At 47.5% G+C, this 13,804-nt stretch overlaps 6 protein-coding genes across 6 annotated transcripts; 3 read left to right on the top strand and 3 right to left on the bottom strand.

Moving 5' to 3' along the window:
* Positions 1-92: 92 nt before the first annotated feature.
* LHYA1_G001803 (uncharacterized protein) lies at positions 93-594 on the top strand (the record flags this gene model as incomplete). The annotated part of the gene is made up of 2 exons (XM_031146782.1): positions 93-273; positions 443-594. The coding sequence occupies 2 exons, from the start codon at positions 93-95 to the stop codon at positions 592-594; spliced, it is 333 nt and encodes a 110-aa protein (XP_031008625.1).
* An 841-nt stretch (positions 595-1,435) lies between these two features.
* Positions 1,436-2,508, bottom strand: LHYA1_G001802 (uncharacterized protein; the record flags this gene model as incomplete). The annotated part of the gene is made up of 4 exons (XM_031146781.1): positions 1,436-1,649; positions 1,737-1,900; positions 1,989-2,239; positions 2,337-2,508. 4 exons carry the CDS (start codon positions 2,506-2,508, stop codon positions 1,436-1,438), a joined length of 801 nt encoding a protein of 266 aa, XP_031008626.1.
* A 1,434-nt stretch (positions 2,509-3,942) lies between these two features.
* On the top strand, positions 3,943-4,992 carry LHYA1_G001801 (Uncharacterized protein; the record flags this gene model as incomplete). The annotated part of the gene is made up of 3 exons (XM_031146780.1): positions 3,943-4,159; positions 4,207-4,289; positions 4,345-4,992. The coding sequence occupies 3 exons, from the start codon at positions 3,943-3,945 to the stop codon at positions 4,990-4,992; spliced, it is 948 nt and encodes a 315-aa protein (XP_031008627.1).
* Positions 4,993-5,575: 583 nt separating this feature from the next.
* On the bottom strand, positions 5,576-5,956 carry LHYA1_G001800 (uncharacterized protein; the record flags this gene model as incomplete). The annotated part of the gene is made up of 1 exon (XM_031146779.1): positions 5,576-5,956. One exon carries the CDS (start codon positions 5,954-5,956, stop codon positions 5,576-5,578), a length of 381 nt encoding a protein of 126 aa, XP_031008628.1.
* A 1,971-nt stretch (positions 5,957-7,927) lies between these two features.
* On the top strand, positions 7,928-8,835 carry LHYA1_G001799 (putative very-long-chain (3R)-3-hydroxyacyl-CoA dehydratase; the record flags this gene model as incomplete). The annotated part of the gene is made up of 3 exons (XM_031146778.1): positions 7,928-8,201; positions 8,345-8,695; positions 8,762-8,835. Coding segments are annotated over 3 exons (699 nt in total), but the record flags the coding sequence as incomplete, so codon positions are not given.
* Positions 8,836-12,749: 3,914 nt separating this feature from the next.
* On the bottom strand, positions 12,750-13,800 carry IRC6 (Increased recombination centers protein; the record flags this gene model as incomplete). Its single annotated transcript, XM_031146777.1, has 4 exons — positions 12,750-12,829; positions 12,875-13,168; positions 13,230-13,667; positions 13,728-13,800. The coding sequence occupies 4 exons, from the start codon at positions 13,798-13,800 to the stop codon at positions 12,750-12,752; spliced, it is 885 nt and encodes a 294-aa protein (XP_031008679.1).
* Positions 13,801-13,804: the final 4 nt, after the last annotated feature.

Raw genomic sequence — 13,804 nt, 5'->3', positions numbered from 1 at the left:
GTACAACACCAACACCACACTACCACAATCACAATCACAATTCACAACAATAAACACAAATCCCCCACCAACAGCAACAGCAACATAACACAATGCCATCCCTCTTGAAAACCCTCCCCCTCCTCCTCCTAAACCTCTCCCTCCTCTCCCTCACCGCCGCAGCCGCAGCCTCGGATACCCTGACCGCAGCAGGCCATGGCAATTCCTGGAAATTCGGCACTGGGGGTGGGGTGCTGGGATTCGTGGTGTTGATTTTAGATATCTTGGTTTGGAGTATGTCTTCCCCCCCCCTCTCCTAAGCATTTTCTTTCTCTCCTTCTTGAAATGAAGTTCTATTCGATTCAAATTTCAAAGGAGGTGCAGGAACTGTTATTTATTTATTGGTCAACTCGTATTAATTGATTGATTGATTACTGCTAACCCATTCTCCCTCCCCGCACAGTGGAAGTCCTGAAATCCAACCGTCCACCATCCCACAAACTGCTCTGGTGCGTCGTCGTGTTCATCTTCCCGATCGTCGGGCTGGTCGTCTATTGGTTGTTTTCGAATCGCGCGGCGCATACTGGGAGTGGAGATTATGAGGTGTTGCCGTGAATCATTCACTTCCCCCTCTCTGATATATGGGTGTGGATTGGCGTGGGATGGAATGGGGTGGAGAGGGAAGGGTCTTTGTGTTGGATTTATTTATTGCATGGGGAATGGGATGGGGATGGGGGATCATATATGGTGTTTTGCATTGCAAACTGGAATGGATTTGGATGCAAGGACAAGTAAGCTACAGTACCTAACGAATATCATGCAATGCAATTGGAATTGGAATTTCGGAGTTGGCTTGCCTTGGCTTGATTTCTATTACTGTACGTATGATATAGGTCGTGCAAATTTGAGCCCAAGTAAACTGCACCAAAATCTAGCTTTGGGATTCCGTTTCCAGGTTTCAGCATGGGAATGTTTCAGCATGGGAATTGAGACTCTTGACATGACGGTTGGTGATAACCTCGAAGGCTGGAAAGTAATAGTTTAATGGTACGTGGAAGCTTGGATGCGTGCTTGTTTTGGATACTGAATTCTTGGTATATTCAACCATATATATACACATTCTGGCAAAATGAGAAGGAGGTTACATCGGTGATGGTTAGTTGGCTGCATGGGGGGGGGGGTTGGAAGGGCACCTGGGTATTATACAACTGGGAGGGAGTGCTGCAAACTCCAGTACATGACACGGCAGGCTGAACAAGTGTCATAAACACATCTCGGATCAGAACCAAATCCCACATCAACCGCGGAGTACCGAGCAAAATCCATCCAATATTACAGCTTTCAATTATATTTACAGGAGCAACATCTGGGGTATTTAGTCAAGTACAACACAACACAATCACGGCTCAGTCAGTACCCAACATTTCTTCTTTCCCAATGGCGCAACGCTCATTCGTCATGTACCAGGATAAGGCTGTGGGCCAGGTGTGGCATGGTTCCCAGCATGTCCATATCCATTCATGGGTGCCGGTTCTGGTCCCGTTCCCGTTTCTGACGTCGGATTTTTGCTGGTAGGCAGATCCATTGAAGTCTCCTTGCCGTTCCCGTAGCCCACTGCAAAAGGGCCGTGTGCATCGTTATGCTGAATGGATTTCCACATGATGTATGCACTGCCAATTAATTAACTATTAGTCTGACCGATCATCATGTATATATGTGTATATGTATCACTATTTCGAACTTTGGAGTTGACTGACCTTGCAAACGAAGCTATGACACCAGGCCATAGCAGAACCACCGATGCAACGCAGTCTGGGTTCTTCCTGTATATCGGATTCGGCTTGCCGTTCGCTTTAAACCAGTATTCGGCGTCTGCGTCCGAGAATCCTCTGATATGCGCGCGGTGTGTCGCCACGATCACCTGTTCGAGCAGTACCGTGATCAGCATGCATTCATGCATTAGATCCAATGAACCTGGAACGCGCGGGAGGGGTTTGAAAGTAACGTACCGTCATTGCCAGTGCATCTGCAAGAGCCATGATGGATACCACAATGGAGCTAATCTTCCACGCCAACTTGACGGCCGCGCTCTCGTATCTTTCGGGCCAGAAGAGGTCGAAGAAGAAACCGGAGCCGAAGATCGTGGCTACGGCTATGCCGATGAATACGTTGTATGAAGCGACACCGATGAAATCGTTGTTTTGAACGAGAGCTTTGCCATTGCTTCGATGGGAGATTCCGTCTTGTTGGTCAACGTAATCTGTGGATAAGAAGGATATATTGTTAGTTAAAACGCATTACTTGGTACTGGAGAAAGGTAGATATTGTGTTTATCTTTTTATGGAGAGGGGATGTACCAGATAATGCTGCGGTGCCGACGGATTCAGAAATGACGCATAAGAGCATGGCGATTTGGTATACAATCATCTTCGTCTTCTGCAGATGGAAGGTGGGGGCAAACATGTAGGAGCCCTTGAACTTCCCCCATTGCATGTCCTTCAGATCCAAGCCCCAGATGACCGGCGCCATGATGCTTCCTGATGTTATTGTCTCTTGTGGTGACTGGCACGGAGTGGGGGTATTGAACAATAAAGAGACAGTAAGTAATAATATCCTATACCAATAATCGTCAGGTGAACAGAGGAAGAGGTGGATGGGTAATGACTGCGTGCGGAATGCAGCGGCAGAGTTATATATCATGCCATACTCGTACCTGCCCTGTCCTGTCCTGTCCTACCTAAGGTACACGCAAACAAGCAAGCCTTCTGACCAAGCAGCACTGACTCGGCGCTGTCAAGGAAGGGACGGACGGGACTATCTTAAGTTTGCGATATTAGGTACGAATAGTTACTTCGAATACCATCTGCCATTGGTTGTGTTTTATTTTCTTGATGCCATTTGATGTCATCGAAGATCTTGTTCCGCATGCCAGCTAGTGATTGCCATTGCCGAGGGAGATCCGACGCCACTTAATAAATAGCAGGCCGTGCTTCCCGCTGATAGTCGTTTGTTTTGCCTGGGATCGTGATTGATGTAAATTTACGATGCACTTGGTGGTGTGGCACTTTGTCTGCGGTGAGGCTTGACGGGTATGACGTATAGTATAGGTGCTTACTAACCGGTCACGTTGGCACCACTGCTGGATGGTCGAAATGTTGATTTGGTAGATAGAGCCGCATAGGTTGGTTCTCATACTCCAGAATTGGGTTATTGGTAATGCAGTAAATATCAAGATATATAGCTGGCATGATCGGTTGTTATTGTAATTATCTATCTCGAACTTATAGGGGTAGATCGAATGGATTCTAGAAAACCGAGAAATATACGCGGTCATTCTTATATAAAGCAAATCTGATAGTGTATCCCTTATTCATGTCTTGGGGTTTACAGTAGAACCATACAATTATATCTTTTTCTCGTCTCGGATGAGATGGGATGGACTAGGACTTCAAAAAACAACACTCGCTTAAATACCAAACATCGAATGCCTCGGAAACTAGGCACACACACTAACGAAACCTCCACTGCAAAAGAAAAGCCATCTCGAACATTCTAATCCTCGAGCCTGACAACCTCGATAAATAAACAGGTACCCAACTGTTCGACATTTAGCTTTCATGAAGACACAATAGTATCCGCACAGAGGAAGGTATGTCAATTTTTCTTCGATTCCATTTCTCAGCCGTGCAAAATTCTCCAGCAGAGAATTTAAAGCACAAAGTGCTGCTGAAATCACCCCACCTGTCCCTACCCTTTTTTGAAATGATGATAGTCAAGCTGGCACCAGGCCTAGACAGATTTTGTACTCAAGTCTTTGAGGAGAATGCTATACCTTCGGGTTCCTTCTGATCTTTGAAAACAATTCCACACACAAATCTCACAGCTTCCAATATATCTTGCTGACAGATCAATAAATTCAGGTGAAGTTCCAGCTTAGATCATTCCACCCACCTCTATCTCACGATGCTCCACAATCCAAACAATTGGCACTGGGTGAACAAAGACGCCTCAGTATGGACCAAGGAGTGGCTAGAGGAGAACCTGCAGTCCAAGTATGAGGAAGATGGCGTTACAGCCCAGTTCAAGAAGCTAGTTAGCATGGACGGAGACGTCGATGTTAATCAGCGCAAGGGCAAGGTCATTACGATCTTCGATGTCAAGCTTGTCATCGAGTACGAAGGTATGCCTCAGTTCCGCAAAGTCTTTGAATTCCTGTTGACCAGTTAGGCAAAACCAAAGACGACGAAGAAGTCAGCGGCACGATTACCATTCCCGAGGTAGCCCATGACACTGAGCAAAACGAGTATGTTGTATGTCTTTTCGTCCCCTTTGGACGTCTGGTATGGCCCAACTAACCGTTCACAGTTCGACATAGATATCTATGCCGATGCCAACTCAAAGCAACCCGTCAAAGACCTTGTCCGGAAGAAGATGGTACCAGAACTGCGCAAGAAATTCGCAGAGCTGGCCCCTGCTCTGATCAAGGAGCACGGCAAAGACATCCAACACACAGCTGCCTCAAATCCCGCAAGCGGTTCAATCACCCCAAGAATACACAACCCAAGCGGTCCCGCCTCTACCACCACCGCCCCAGCCAAAACCAACTCTTCAGTCAACACCACCACGGTGACCGATACCGAAGAGTTCCGCGCCCCAGCTACCGATTGCTACGCAGTCTTCACGGACCCACAACGCATTGCAGCCTTCACGCGCTCTGCTCCCAAGCTCTTCGAGGGTGCCAAGGTAGGCGGCAAGTTTGAACTCTTTGGCGGCAACATCTCCGGCGAATATCTCGAGCTGGTTGAGCCGACGAAAATTGTACAGAGCTGGAGACTGGATCAGTGGCCCCCGGGACATTTCTCTCGTCTCGAGATCACCTTTGATCAGAACGATGTGAATAACATTACTGTTATGAGGGTTACCTGGAGTGGGGTTCCAATTGGTCAAGAAGAAGTTACGAAGAGGAACTGGCGCGAGTATTATGTTAGGAGCATTAAGCAAACTTTTGGGTAAGTCATTCTACCGTAATACGACAAGAATATCTACTAATATGCGCTTAGCTTTGGAACGATTCTATGAGATAAGATATGATAGATGAAGCAGCGGATGAACAGGATTAGACACGGGACAATGAATTTATGCGTGAACGTTTGGAGGTGGCTTGTTTCGTACTCTATAGATGAATCAATAGAAGAAAGAGCTCGTGAAACCAATTACTCGTTTCAGTAAAATCGTCATGCTCTCAAATGGGAGAATTATAGTGCGCTGTACTTTCTTACACCTACATCTCAATGGAGCAAAGCACATGAATCCAGTATGTATGAGACTAAAAGCAGTGAAGCAACGTCAAATATCCCATAGTATATCCAGTGATGGTCCAATATCCACATTGCACGCACCACTGGAACGTGTCAAATGGTTGACCTTGAAATAAAAATCCTACAAATTGCTTTCCCTATACTTACTCTTCGAAATTCCAAAACCATCCATCCGTTCGTATTCCTAAAACGCCATGGCGCCCTCCATTCCCTATCCTCCCTGTCCTAACCCCAAATATCCTTCCCATTGAGAACGAAAAGGCGCATCCAGTCGGTCCTTAATAGACACTCCTAGCCCCAGTCTTCTCATAACGCGGTGGTCTATCCTCATACTCATAACCCCTATTCCCATACCCTCTCTCCTCCTCATACCCATACGCCCTCCTCTCGCCGCCGCCCCTTACTTCATCATCATCATAATACCTAGTCTCCCTATGCCTCTTCCTCACTCTCCCATGCTCACGTCCACCGCCCCTCTCTCGTTCTCCTCTATTAGCCCGCGACTTCACACGCGATTTTACACGATGAGCTTTCTTGTGCAGTTTCTTCTCCCAGTCTTCTTGCTCGCCGTACGTGATTCCTTTGGGCCAGAAGTGGTGCGCGCAGACGACTGCGGCGAGTAGTTCGACGATGTGGAGGATGGTGTGTTGTCCGACCATTTTGAGTTTGTGAGTTGGGTTGGGTTGAGTTGAGTTGGTGTAGTAAAGGGGGGTTGAAATACAGGATAGTGTGTACTTCTTGCTTCTTTTCGATTTCTGCGACGCCGGAATTTTACTGAGGGAGAGAGGGGTGAGGTTGCAGGTCTAAAGACTCGGGCGTAATGTAAAAAGGTGGTGGGGGGTGTAAGGCTGAAGGCTTTAGGTAGGTGGAGTTTCACCGAGTAAGTCGATTGATTTGGATGATCGAAGGGTGAGTGATACAGATTGAGCAAACACAGTACTCTTGACAGATTCTAGACCAGAGGCCAAAGAGCGAGAGCATATGTGTGACCGTTGAAGCCGGGCTGGTCGTTTCGAAACTGCGGTGCCGCTGAGCCAACAATTATAGCTTAAATTGGCCATGGCTAATTACGGCTATAACACGCGGTTCAGAAATCAGGATGAGAAGGAACTTGGAAGGTGGTTTCGAGACCGAACACAGGATTCTCATTGGCGCTGATGGGCAACAAGGCTGAGGATGCTTGCAAGGATTGAACCACACCCATTTCCATTGAAATGATGGATTCGCGAGAAACAAGCTTCGGCAAACTCGGCCAAGCACACTTGTTTCTTTTGCGCCGGGATAATCGACGTAGAAAAGCTTATCTGAAAGAAGGATCAACGCGTGTAATGCTTCGAGAGTGGATACACACGTGTTGACAAGTCGCATCGGCAGATATAAATCTGTGGATATACATGCCTTACGGCGTACTTCACCGAAACTTTGACGTTGCGGAAACAGCCCTCAGTGGAGTTGGAAATGTACTTTCGAAAATGCTGCATTCTTTGTTACGCAATAGAAATGAATTGACCGTGCAAATAGTACGAGTATTGTCGATCTTGAAGTTGTTAAGAGAGGAAATCCTGACCTCTAGTTGATATTTGTGGGGACAATTCAGGTATTCAGACCAACTACTTTGTCTTGCGGACCCGTCTGGTTACATGCATGCATCGACGCCCGAGTGGTCTCACTACATGCAGATTTAGAAAAGCAACACAACAGAAGATCCACTTGGAGACAAAGTCTAACACAGGAGATCCTAGAGTTTGCTTGTGAAATGGCAGGCCAGCTAGAACAGCGATTCGTGAAATTGAGTATTTATAATAGGCCGACGAGAGATGGAAGGATAGAAGGACATCTTTACTTGAGAGCTACTGAGTCCCGAAATACATGTCTCTAATAAAAAGCTAGGAAACTTACTTGTACCTGAACCCGAACTGTCTAGGTAACATTCCGCAGACTGAGCTCTGTAAGGCTCGGGGGGGAAGAGAACTGAGCTAGCTAGTATGACTTGTCAAGGAGAGCAAAGTCAGAGATGTCTCTTTCCCGCATATCTAAGACCTAATTGTTTCATGGCAGCAGAAAAGAGAAGGAGCTCTTCAACTCAGGTTTGCTGCAATAACGCTACCACAGCAGCAACAGTTGCCTTCAGCACCATATTCAAGCAACGTACTGTACTATCATTTCTACCCAGCTACAAGAGAAAGATGTTGTCTAACCGTAGCTTCTTTCCCGACAGCTCATGTCAAGAAGCACTTGCTTCCATAGCAGTTGATATCCTGCGGTCCTGTTACAGCTTTGAATCGAGCATATTTACATGGGTAAAAGGATGCAATGGATGTAAACATGAAATGAGAGTGACAAATCTGTGGGAATGATCTCACAAAGAGAAACCATTAATCTTCAGCTCTAATCTAACGATGAACTAGTCTCCTCAAAGATTCAAATCAAATGAGTGTTTGCTGATATTCAGTGCAAATCTCTCTTTCACCTCGGCTGAAAGCGAGACCAAGAAAAGTTGGTGCCAAGCCTAACCTCAACAGAAGCTCAACATCAAGCTCCCAGCTCTCTCTCTCTTTCTCCCTCTCCTTCTTCCTCTTTTTCTTCCTCCAACAACAACAATTGTCCATCTCCCTTCCCCCCCAGCCACAATGTCGACCTCCACACCCTCCCCCCGCTCACGACGCGCCCACACAGTCAGCGGCACCAAAACGCCCGGCCCAAAAGTCCTGCAGTCCAACTCCCCCAAAAAGCAATACCTGATCCTCTACAATTTCGCCTCGGCGCTCTCATGGCTCGTCGTGCTCGGTCGCGTCGTGCTGCTTGTGCCGATGGTGGGCTTTGGACGTGTGTATCCGGCCGTGGGGTACTTTGCGAAATGGACGCAGACGGTTGCACTGTTGGAGGTTGTGCATGCTGCTACGGGTGCGTTGCGTTGCATTACTTTCCTTTCTTTTCATCTCTCGAGCACCCTATTCGAATTATATACGTATGACATACGTATACGAGCAATTAAAGGGCATCCTATATATGGACTGTGCTAATGGGAAACTGGGCATGGAATATAGGCATCGTTAGAGCGCCCATAAGCACAACAGCCATGCAAGTAGCCAGCCGTATCCTCCTCGTCTGGGGCATTGTGAACCCATTCCCCTCACTCGCAAAATCGGCCGCGTATTCCAGCATGCTACTCGCGTGGAGCGTCACCGAAGTGATCCGGTACTCCTTCTTTACGTTCAACCTGAGCGGGTATAGTCCGGGCTTCATCAGTTGGTTGCGGTATAATATGTTCTTTGTGCTGTATCCCCTTGGGATTAGCAGCGAGTGTTGGTTGATCTACAAGGCGATTGAGCCGGCGAGGGAGCTTAGGGTGGAGTATGCTTGGGTGTTGCAGTTTATTCTGGGTGTATATGTTCCAGGTATGTTATGTTGGATGGGGTTTTGGGAAAGTGAATTGGAGTGGAAGCAGGCTAATCTTTTGGTAGGGTCGTATATCCTGTTTACGCATATGATGGCTCAGAGGAGGAAAGTTATGAGGGGAAAACAGGCAGAGAAGAAACTGTAAATGGCTGATTCTGGCATACGGGGCTTGTATAATAGTGATATCACAACCCATCCTTTGCTGGAAGCGCCTATTCATGGGGCCACATTCTTAATGGCTAAGTCGGAGTTCTAGTAATCGTCTAGGGAAGTTTGACCAAGAGCTAAAATACTGGGTGTGTGAGTCGTTCATGAACTCAAGTGAGATAACATGAAAATCACCGTTAGTTAGATCTGCTAAAACGTCATTCGGTAAAGCCGAGGTCTTTCATTCTTCAAGTCAATTGAAAACGCAGACCTGGAGACAACAGAACGCTTGTCACAAGTTTAAAGCAATCAGCATTGCTTTCAGGTTTGCTAATTTTTAAAATCATTCCTTCATTTGGTCTATAAAAATGAAAGGAAATTCCATGCAAGTCCTGCTCGCACAAATCAATCTCCTCTACTCCCCAGCAATCAGCAAACTCCAATGCAAAATCCATTCTCCAGTATCTAATTAAGTAAAGTCTTGTGGGGAAAGAATACATCGTGAAGCAGCGCTGGTTGCAAAAAGAATTAAAAGAAATCGAAAGTCGTAGCTCCTATATCATTATAGTACAAGAATCAAACCAAAAATCGCTCGTCTAGCTGCTTTACTGCTCCTTCTCCTTTGCAGTCACAATCTTCTCGGGGTCCTTCTTGGCCTCGGCCTGCTAATTGTGGTCAGCGTTTAAATCAACGTAGAGTGGAGACACATACCGATTTATTCAATTCAGCCGGTGCCATCGGTTCAGCTCGAGCTGGCCCTGGTCCTCGAGCACCAGGAGTAACGTGAGAGGTTCGAGGAGTAGCTGGGTCCGGGCCAGCGTTGTGCGAGGTACGTGGACTAGCTTGCTCCGATCTTACAGTACTGGAAGCAGCGCTTCGAGCTCTGCGGATGCTCGGTTGGATAGGAGCCAGGCTTCGGGATGCTTGCGAGGAACGGGGCGGGAGTGGGAGGTTCTGCGAGATGCTAGGTGGCCCCACGTATCTTCGACGGGAAGAAGTGGTGGAAGATGAAGGGCGGTTCGCATGGTTTTGGGCTCTATCGCTATAGCTGAATCTTTGATCGCTCGGTCTTTGATCGACGGCGGCGAAACCTCCTTGCTCTACGGTACGTCCCCTGTTATTAGCATATGGACGGTGGTTGGCGTGCTCTGATGACAGATAGGTACTCCCTTCCGAAACCTGGAATTTGTTCATGCTAGCATATGGGTTGGCGTTCTCGGATGACAAATAGGAACGCCCGTCCGGAAGTTGGAATCTGCCCATGCCTGGATAAGTGCCGCTGAATTCCCTGGATCCGCGGTAAGGGGTGGTCGGTCCATATGAGCTTGTCGAGCTCGCCTGTCCATCTTTTAAGCGCTGCTTCTTCTCGGCACGTTCTGGAGGAAGGTCAAAGGCAGATGCGCTGATACCTTTACGGTACATCGACGAAGAGCTCCCTGCGTATCGGCCTGGATCACGGTCCCTACTGGGGTATTGATAACTTTGCTCGGTGCGATGCTCGTATCGTGCTTGACGTGGTTCATCGTGTCTAGATCTCGCTCCTTGGTTGGCGTAATAGCCTGATGAGGAAGCATATCGATCTCTCGACTGATATGAACTACGGTCGTCCTCGTCCTCATCGTCAGAGTCAATCATGATCAACCCATTTCTCTCCTCATATCTCGCCTTGCCAACTGGGATGGGTTTGTTGGGTTGACGGCCTCTAGGGCGAGGGTTTTTGCTTTGGATGGAAACTAACCGATCACCTATAGGTACGGCCAAAATTTCGTAGTCGTCATCGCTGTGTTCCCTCGGATGGACATTCCTGGGAAGTATCTGGCGCTTTCGGGGCACAAACTCCACATCTTTTTCATCCTTTATGGTGGGGTTTTGAGAACGGAAGTCACGCTTCTTTGAAGTTTTCTTGACTTCCTTCTTCCTTTCACCCTTCAGGAGCTGCGCAGCATCATACGCTACCTCAAATGCCAGGCCAGGAATGTCGTTCTCATAATCCATAAAGTCATCTTTGCCGAGCAGCAAGGATTCGTCATTCCGCAGCCGCTCCGCATGCCTGCCTTTGGCAGCTCCAGGAGCATCGGGCTTCGGAGTAAGACGGGAAGTGCTGGATCGAGCAGTAGGCAGACTTTGTAATTGTAAGGACGTGTTTTCCTCCACCTTTATTTCATCATCGGTATCTTCAACAAATAACGCAGGTCTCCCTGCCTTTGAGACAGATCTAGATGTGTTCTTTGTGAGAGATTGCCGGATTGAAGGGAGGTCAGGTGAGGGTGTACATTCTGGCGAGTCCCCATATTCATCTTCATCGTCCTCAGAATATCCACCATCAAAGTTCTGGCGTCTCGCAGACTGCGAGTGTGACATATTCCGAGTACCAGTTCGGGCGCGTTGTTGATGTTTCGAGATAGTCATGGTGTCTGCCTCTCCTCTTTGCTGGGCGCGGGAGCCAACTTTCTGGTAATAGTGTTGGAACAAGGATGTCTTTGTGTATATGCGATCACCTCCCTTCTTGTCCATTACTCTTTGCATTATAGGCACAAGCTCTTCCCAGTCCAACCTCTCTCCACTATCATTGTCTGGGAGAGCATAGCGAGAGCGAGGAAGAATGTCGTCTAGGAAGACCTGCTTCTCATCGGGAGTCCAGAATTTAGCACCCATCTTTGCTTGTCGAATACCTTCAAGTGTAGTTGCGTACGAAAGAGGTGCTTGTATTGGTTGTTCTTGTGGTTGTGCGTATTCGAGTGCCTTCTTTCTTGAGCCAAGCAGAATCGTAACGGCTAAAAGCCTTGCATGGGTGAATCCAAGTTGGAGGAGCTGTTGTGGTCTGTGATTCACAGAATATCTAGATTGCCTAGAAATATCGTCAGTGAATGGGTCAAGGAACATTATTACTCAGAAGAGATTTTCTAGCGTTGTGACAAGAGGCAAATGAGCCAGTGATTATAGACTGCTGTCTCTACCTCTGCCCAGCTTATATAATATATAAGAGCCCTTTTTCGAGTCTGTATGCTCAAAGGCCACCGAGCATTCACACCTGGGTAGTAGGCATCAGCCAAAGATAAAAATGCACACACCTAGGTAGGCAAGTCGACTAGAGGTCCCAGTACGCTCTAGAGGTGTTGTATAGGCCAGCACACAAGGGTAGGTTGATGTTGTTGACGTATATCTTGCTTGATTGGGCGGATGGTTCCAGAAGGAAGAAGGGAGCAGATGTTCAAGAAGAAAAAATGCACGGGAGGGATGTTGAGAGGATTACTGGAGGAAAGATTTCTTGCTAGGTCGGTGGCTTTGATTGGAGGGCATTGAAAGCAGAGAGAGGCTCTTTTATCGTTGGTGCTTGCTGTTGCGCAGGAAAAAACTTGCCGGCATTCACCGTGACTCGCCTGGTCTGGACAGTAATATAAAGGCTGGAGATTGACAATAAGAATGACAATGACTAGTCGGGTATTGTTGGAAATGAGAAAGGAGGGTCACCAGAAGATGCGTCGATGTATTGAAGATATGATGGTGAGAATGAGTTTTTTTGCAATTTGGAGGTGGTACTATAGAACGATTAATTGGACTACGTCAGTCATCGCTATCTACCTTACCTTCCTATTGCCACTTCTCTGAATCGTCAGTATGGTGAATTGATATGGTGGCACTTGGTATGTGCGAGAAGTATAATGCGCCACAGTTGTAGAACAAAAGGTGCAACACAGAAAACGTATTGTTGTTCCCTTAGTTGACTTCATGTAGCTTCCTCACTCAACAAGCCCATGAATAATCATCTTAAATTCATTCGTCTCACATACCGGAACCACTAGATCTTGGCCTTGAAGTTGCAGGAAGGGCCTTTCCACTACACAGGTGGGAGCTTATGAAGGTTTATAGAATCATCACTAGATGCAGATTGGGGGACAACGATGGCTACATTGTTTTCATTATATCGTTGACAGTCTTGGAAGCAAGTCTCTTTCTCTCTGCTTCTGGCAAATCGGCACCCATATCTACCTCTGTTAGCTAAATCTCGTTTGGTACCGGTTATGACTTACCTCTCACTGCCTGCAACTTCAGCATCATAGCTTGCATCTTTTCTACTTCATCATCTTCAGCTTTTTCATCTCCCCCGGAATCCTCACCCAGGCTACCACCATAGATAGCACGCTTCATTCCAGCCATCTCATCCGCCATCTCTGTAGGATCTATCCCAAACCCCATACTTCCCACGTCCTCGTCATCCTCTCCTTCGTCGAGATCACCAGGATCAATAACAGGATCAAGCTCATCTGCACCTTCCCAATCATTCGTCTCCAGCGCCTCCTTCAGCCTCTCAAGTCCCATCGGCTCTGCGCAAGTCAGCTTCAATGACTGACCCTTTTTCCAAGTCCAGATTTGATTAACACATACCAGAAAACTCATTTCTGCCCTTACTCTCAAAATCCACAAACTCAAAACCGTGATCCTGACACAGCTCCTCCCACTCCTCAAAGCTCTTCTCCAGAAACGGCGTCGTAGACTGCGGCATCGCCACAGCCAAGCACGCGCCATCCCACGCATACCCACAGCCTTCCTTCACAACTTCGGCCACATGTTGCAGCAGCTCATTAATGCCCCTGAGCGAGGACTCATCTACAGGTTTCCGAAAACACACAACGAACGCACCCAGCACCGTGAGCACTTCCCTTGCCTCTGGGGCGAGGAACTCAGCTGACCATGTTTTGGGGTTGGAGATTTCGTCGAGCCAGATGGGGATGTTGGCTGTGTAGTAGTTTGTTTTGGTTGGCCAGTTGTGCGTTGTGCCTGCTATTGAGTCTGTTGGGAGAGAGGGCACTGTTCCCGTGAGACCTGGGTGGGGTTGGATGTGAGATTAGAGGTTTATGATGTGAATGAATGGGGAATCATTACCTTTTACTAGTTCGAGGAGGCCGGAATCGGGTGGGCTTACGGCGAGGATACGACGGGGGTGTGAGATTTCCATGTTT

This window comes from Lachnellula hyalina (assembly GCF_007821495.1).
Source record: "Lachnellula hyalina strain CBS 185.66 chromosome Unknown contig00013, whole genome shotgun sequence".
Lineage (NCBI taxonomy): Eukaryota > Fungi > Ascomycota > Leotiomycetes > Helotiales > Lachnaceae > Lachnellula > Lachnellula hyalina.
This window is presented reverse-complemented; position numbering and strand designations above follow the sequence as displayed.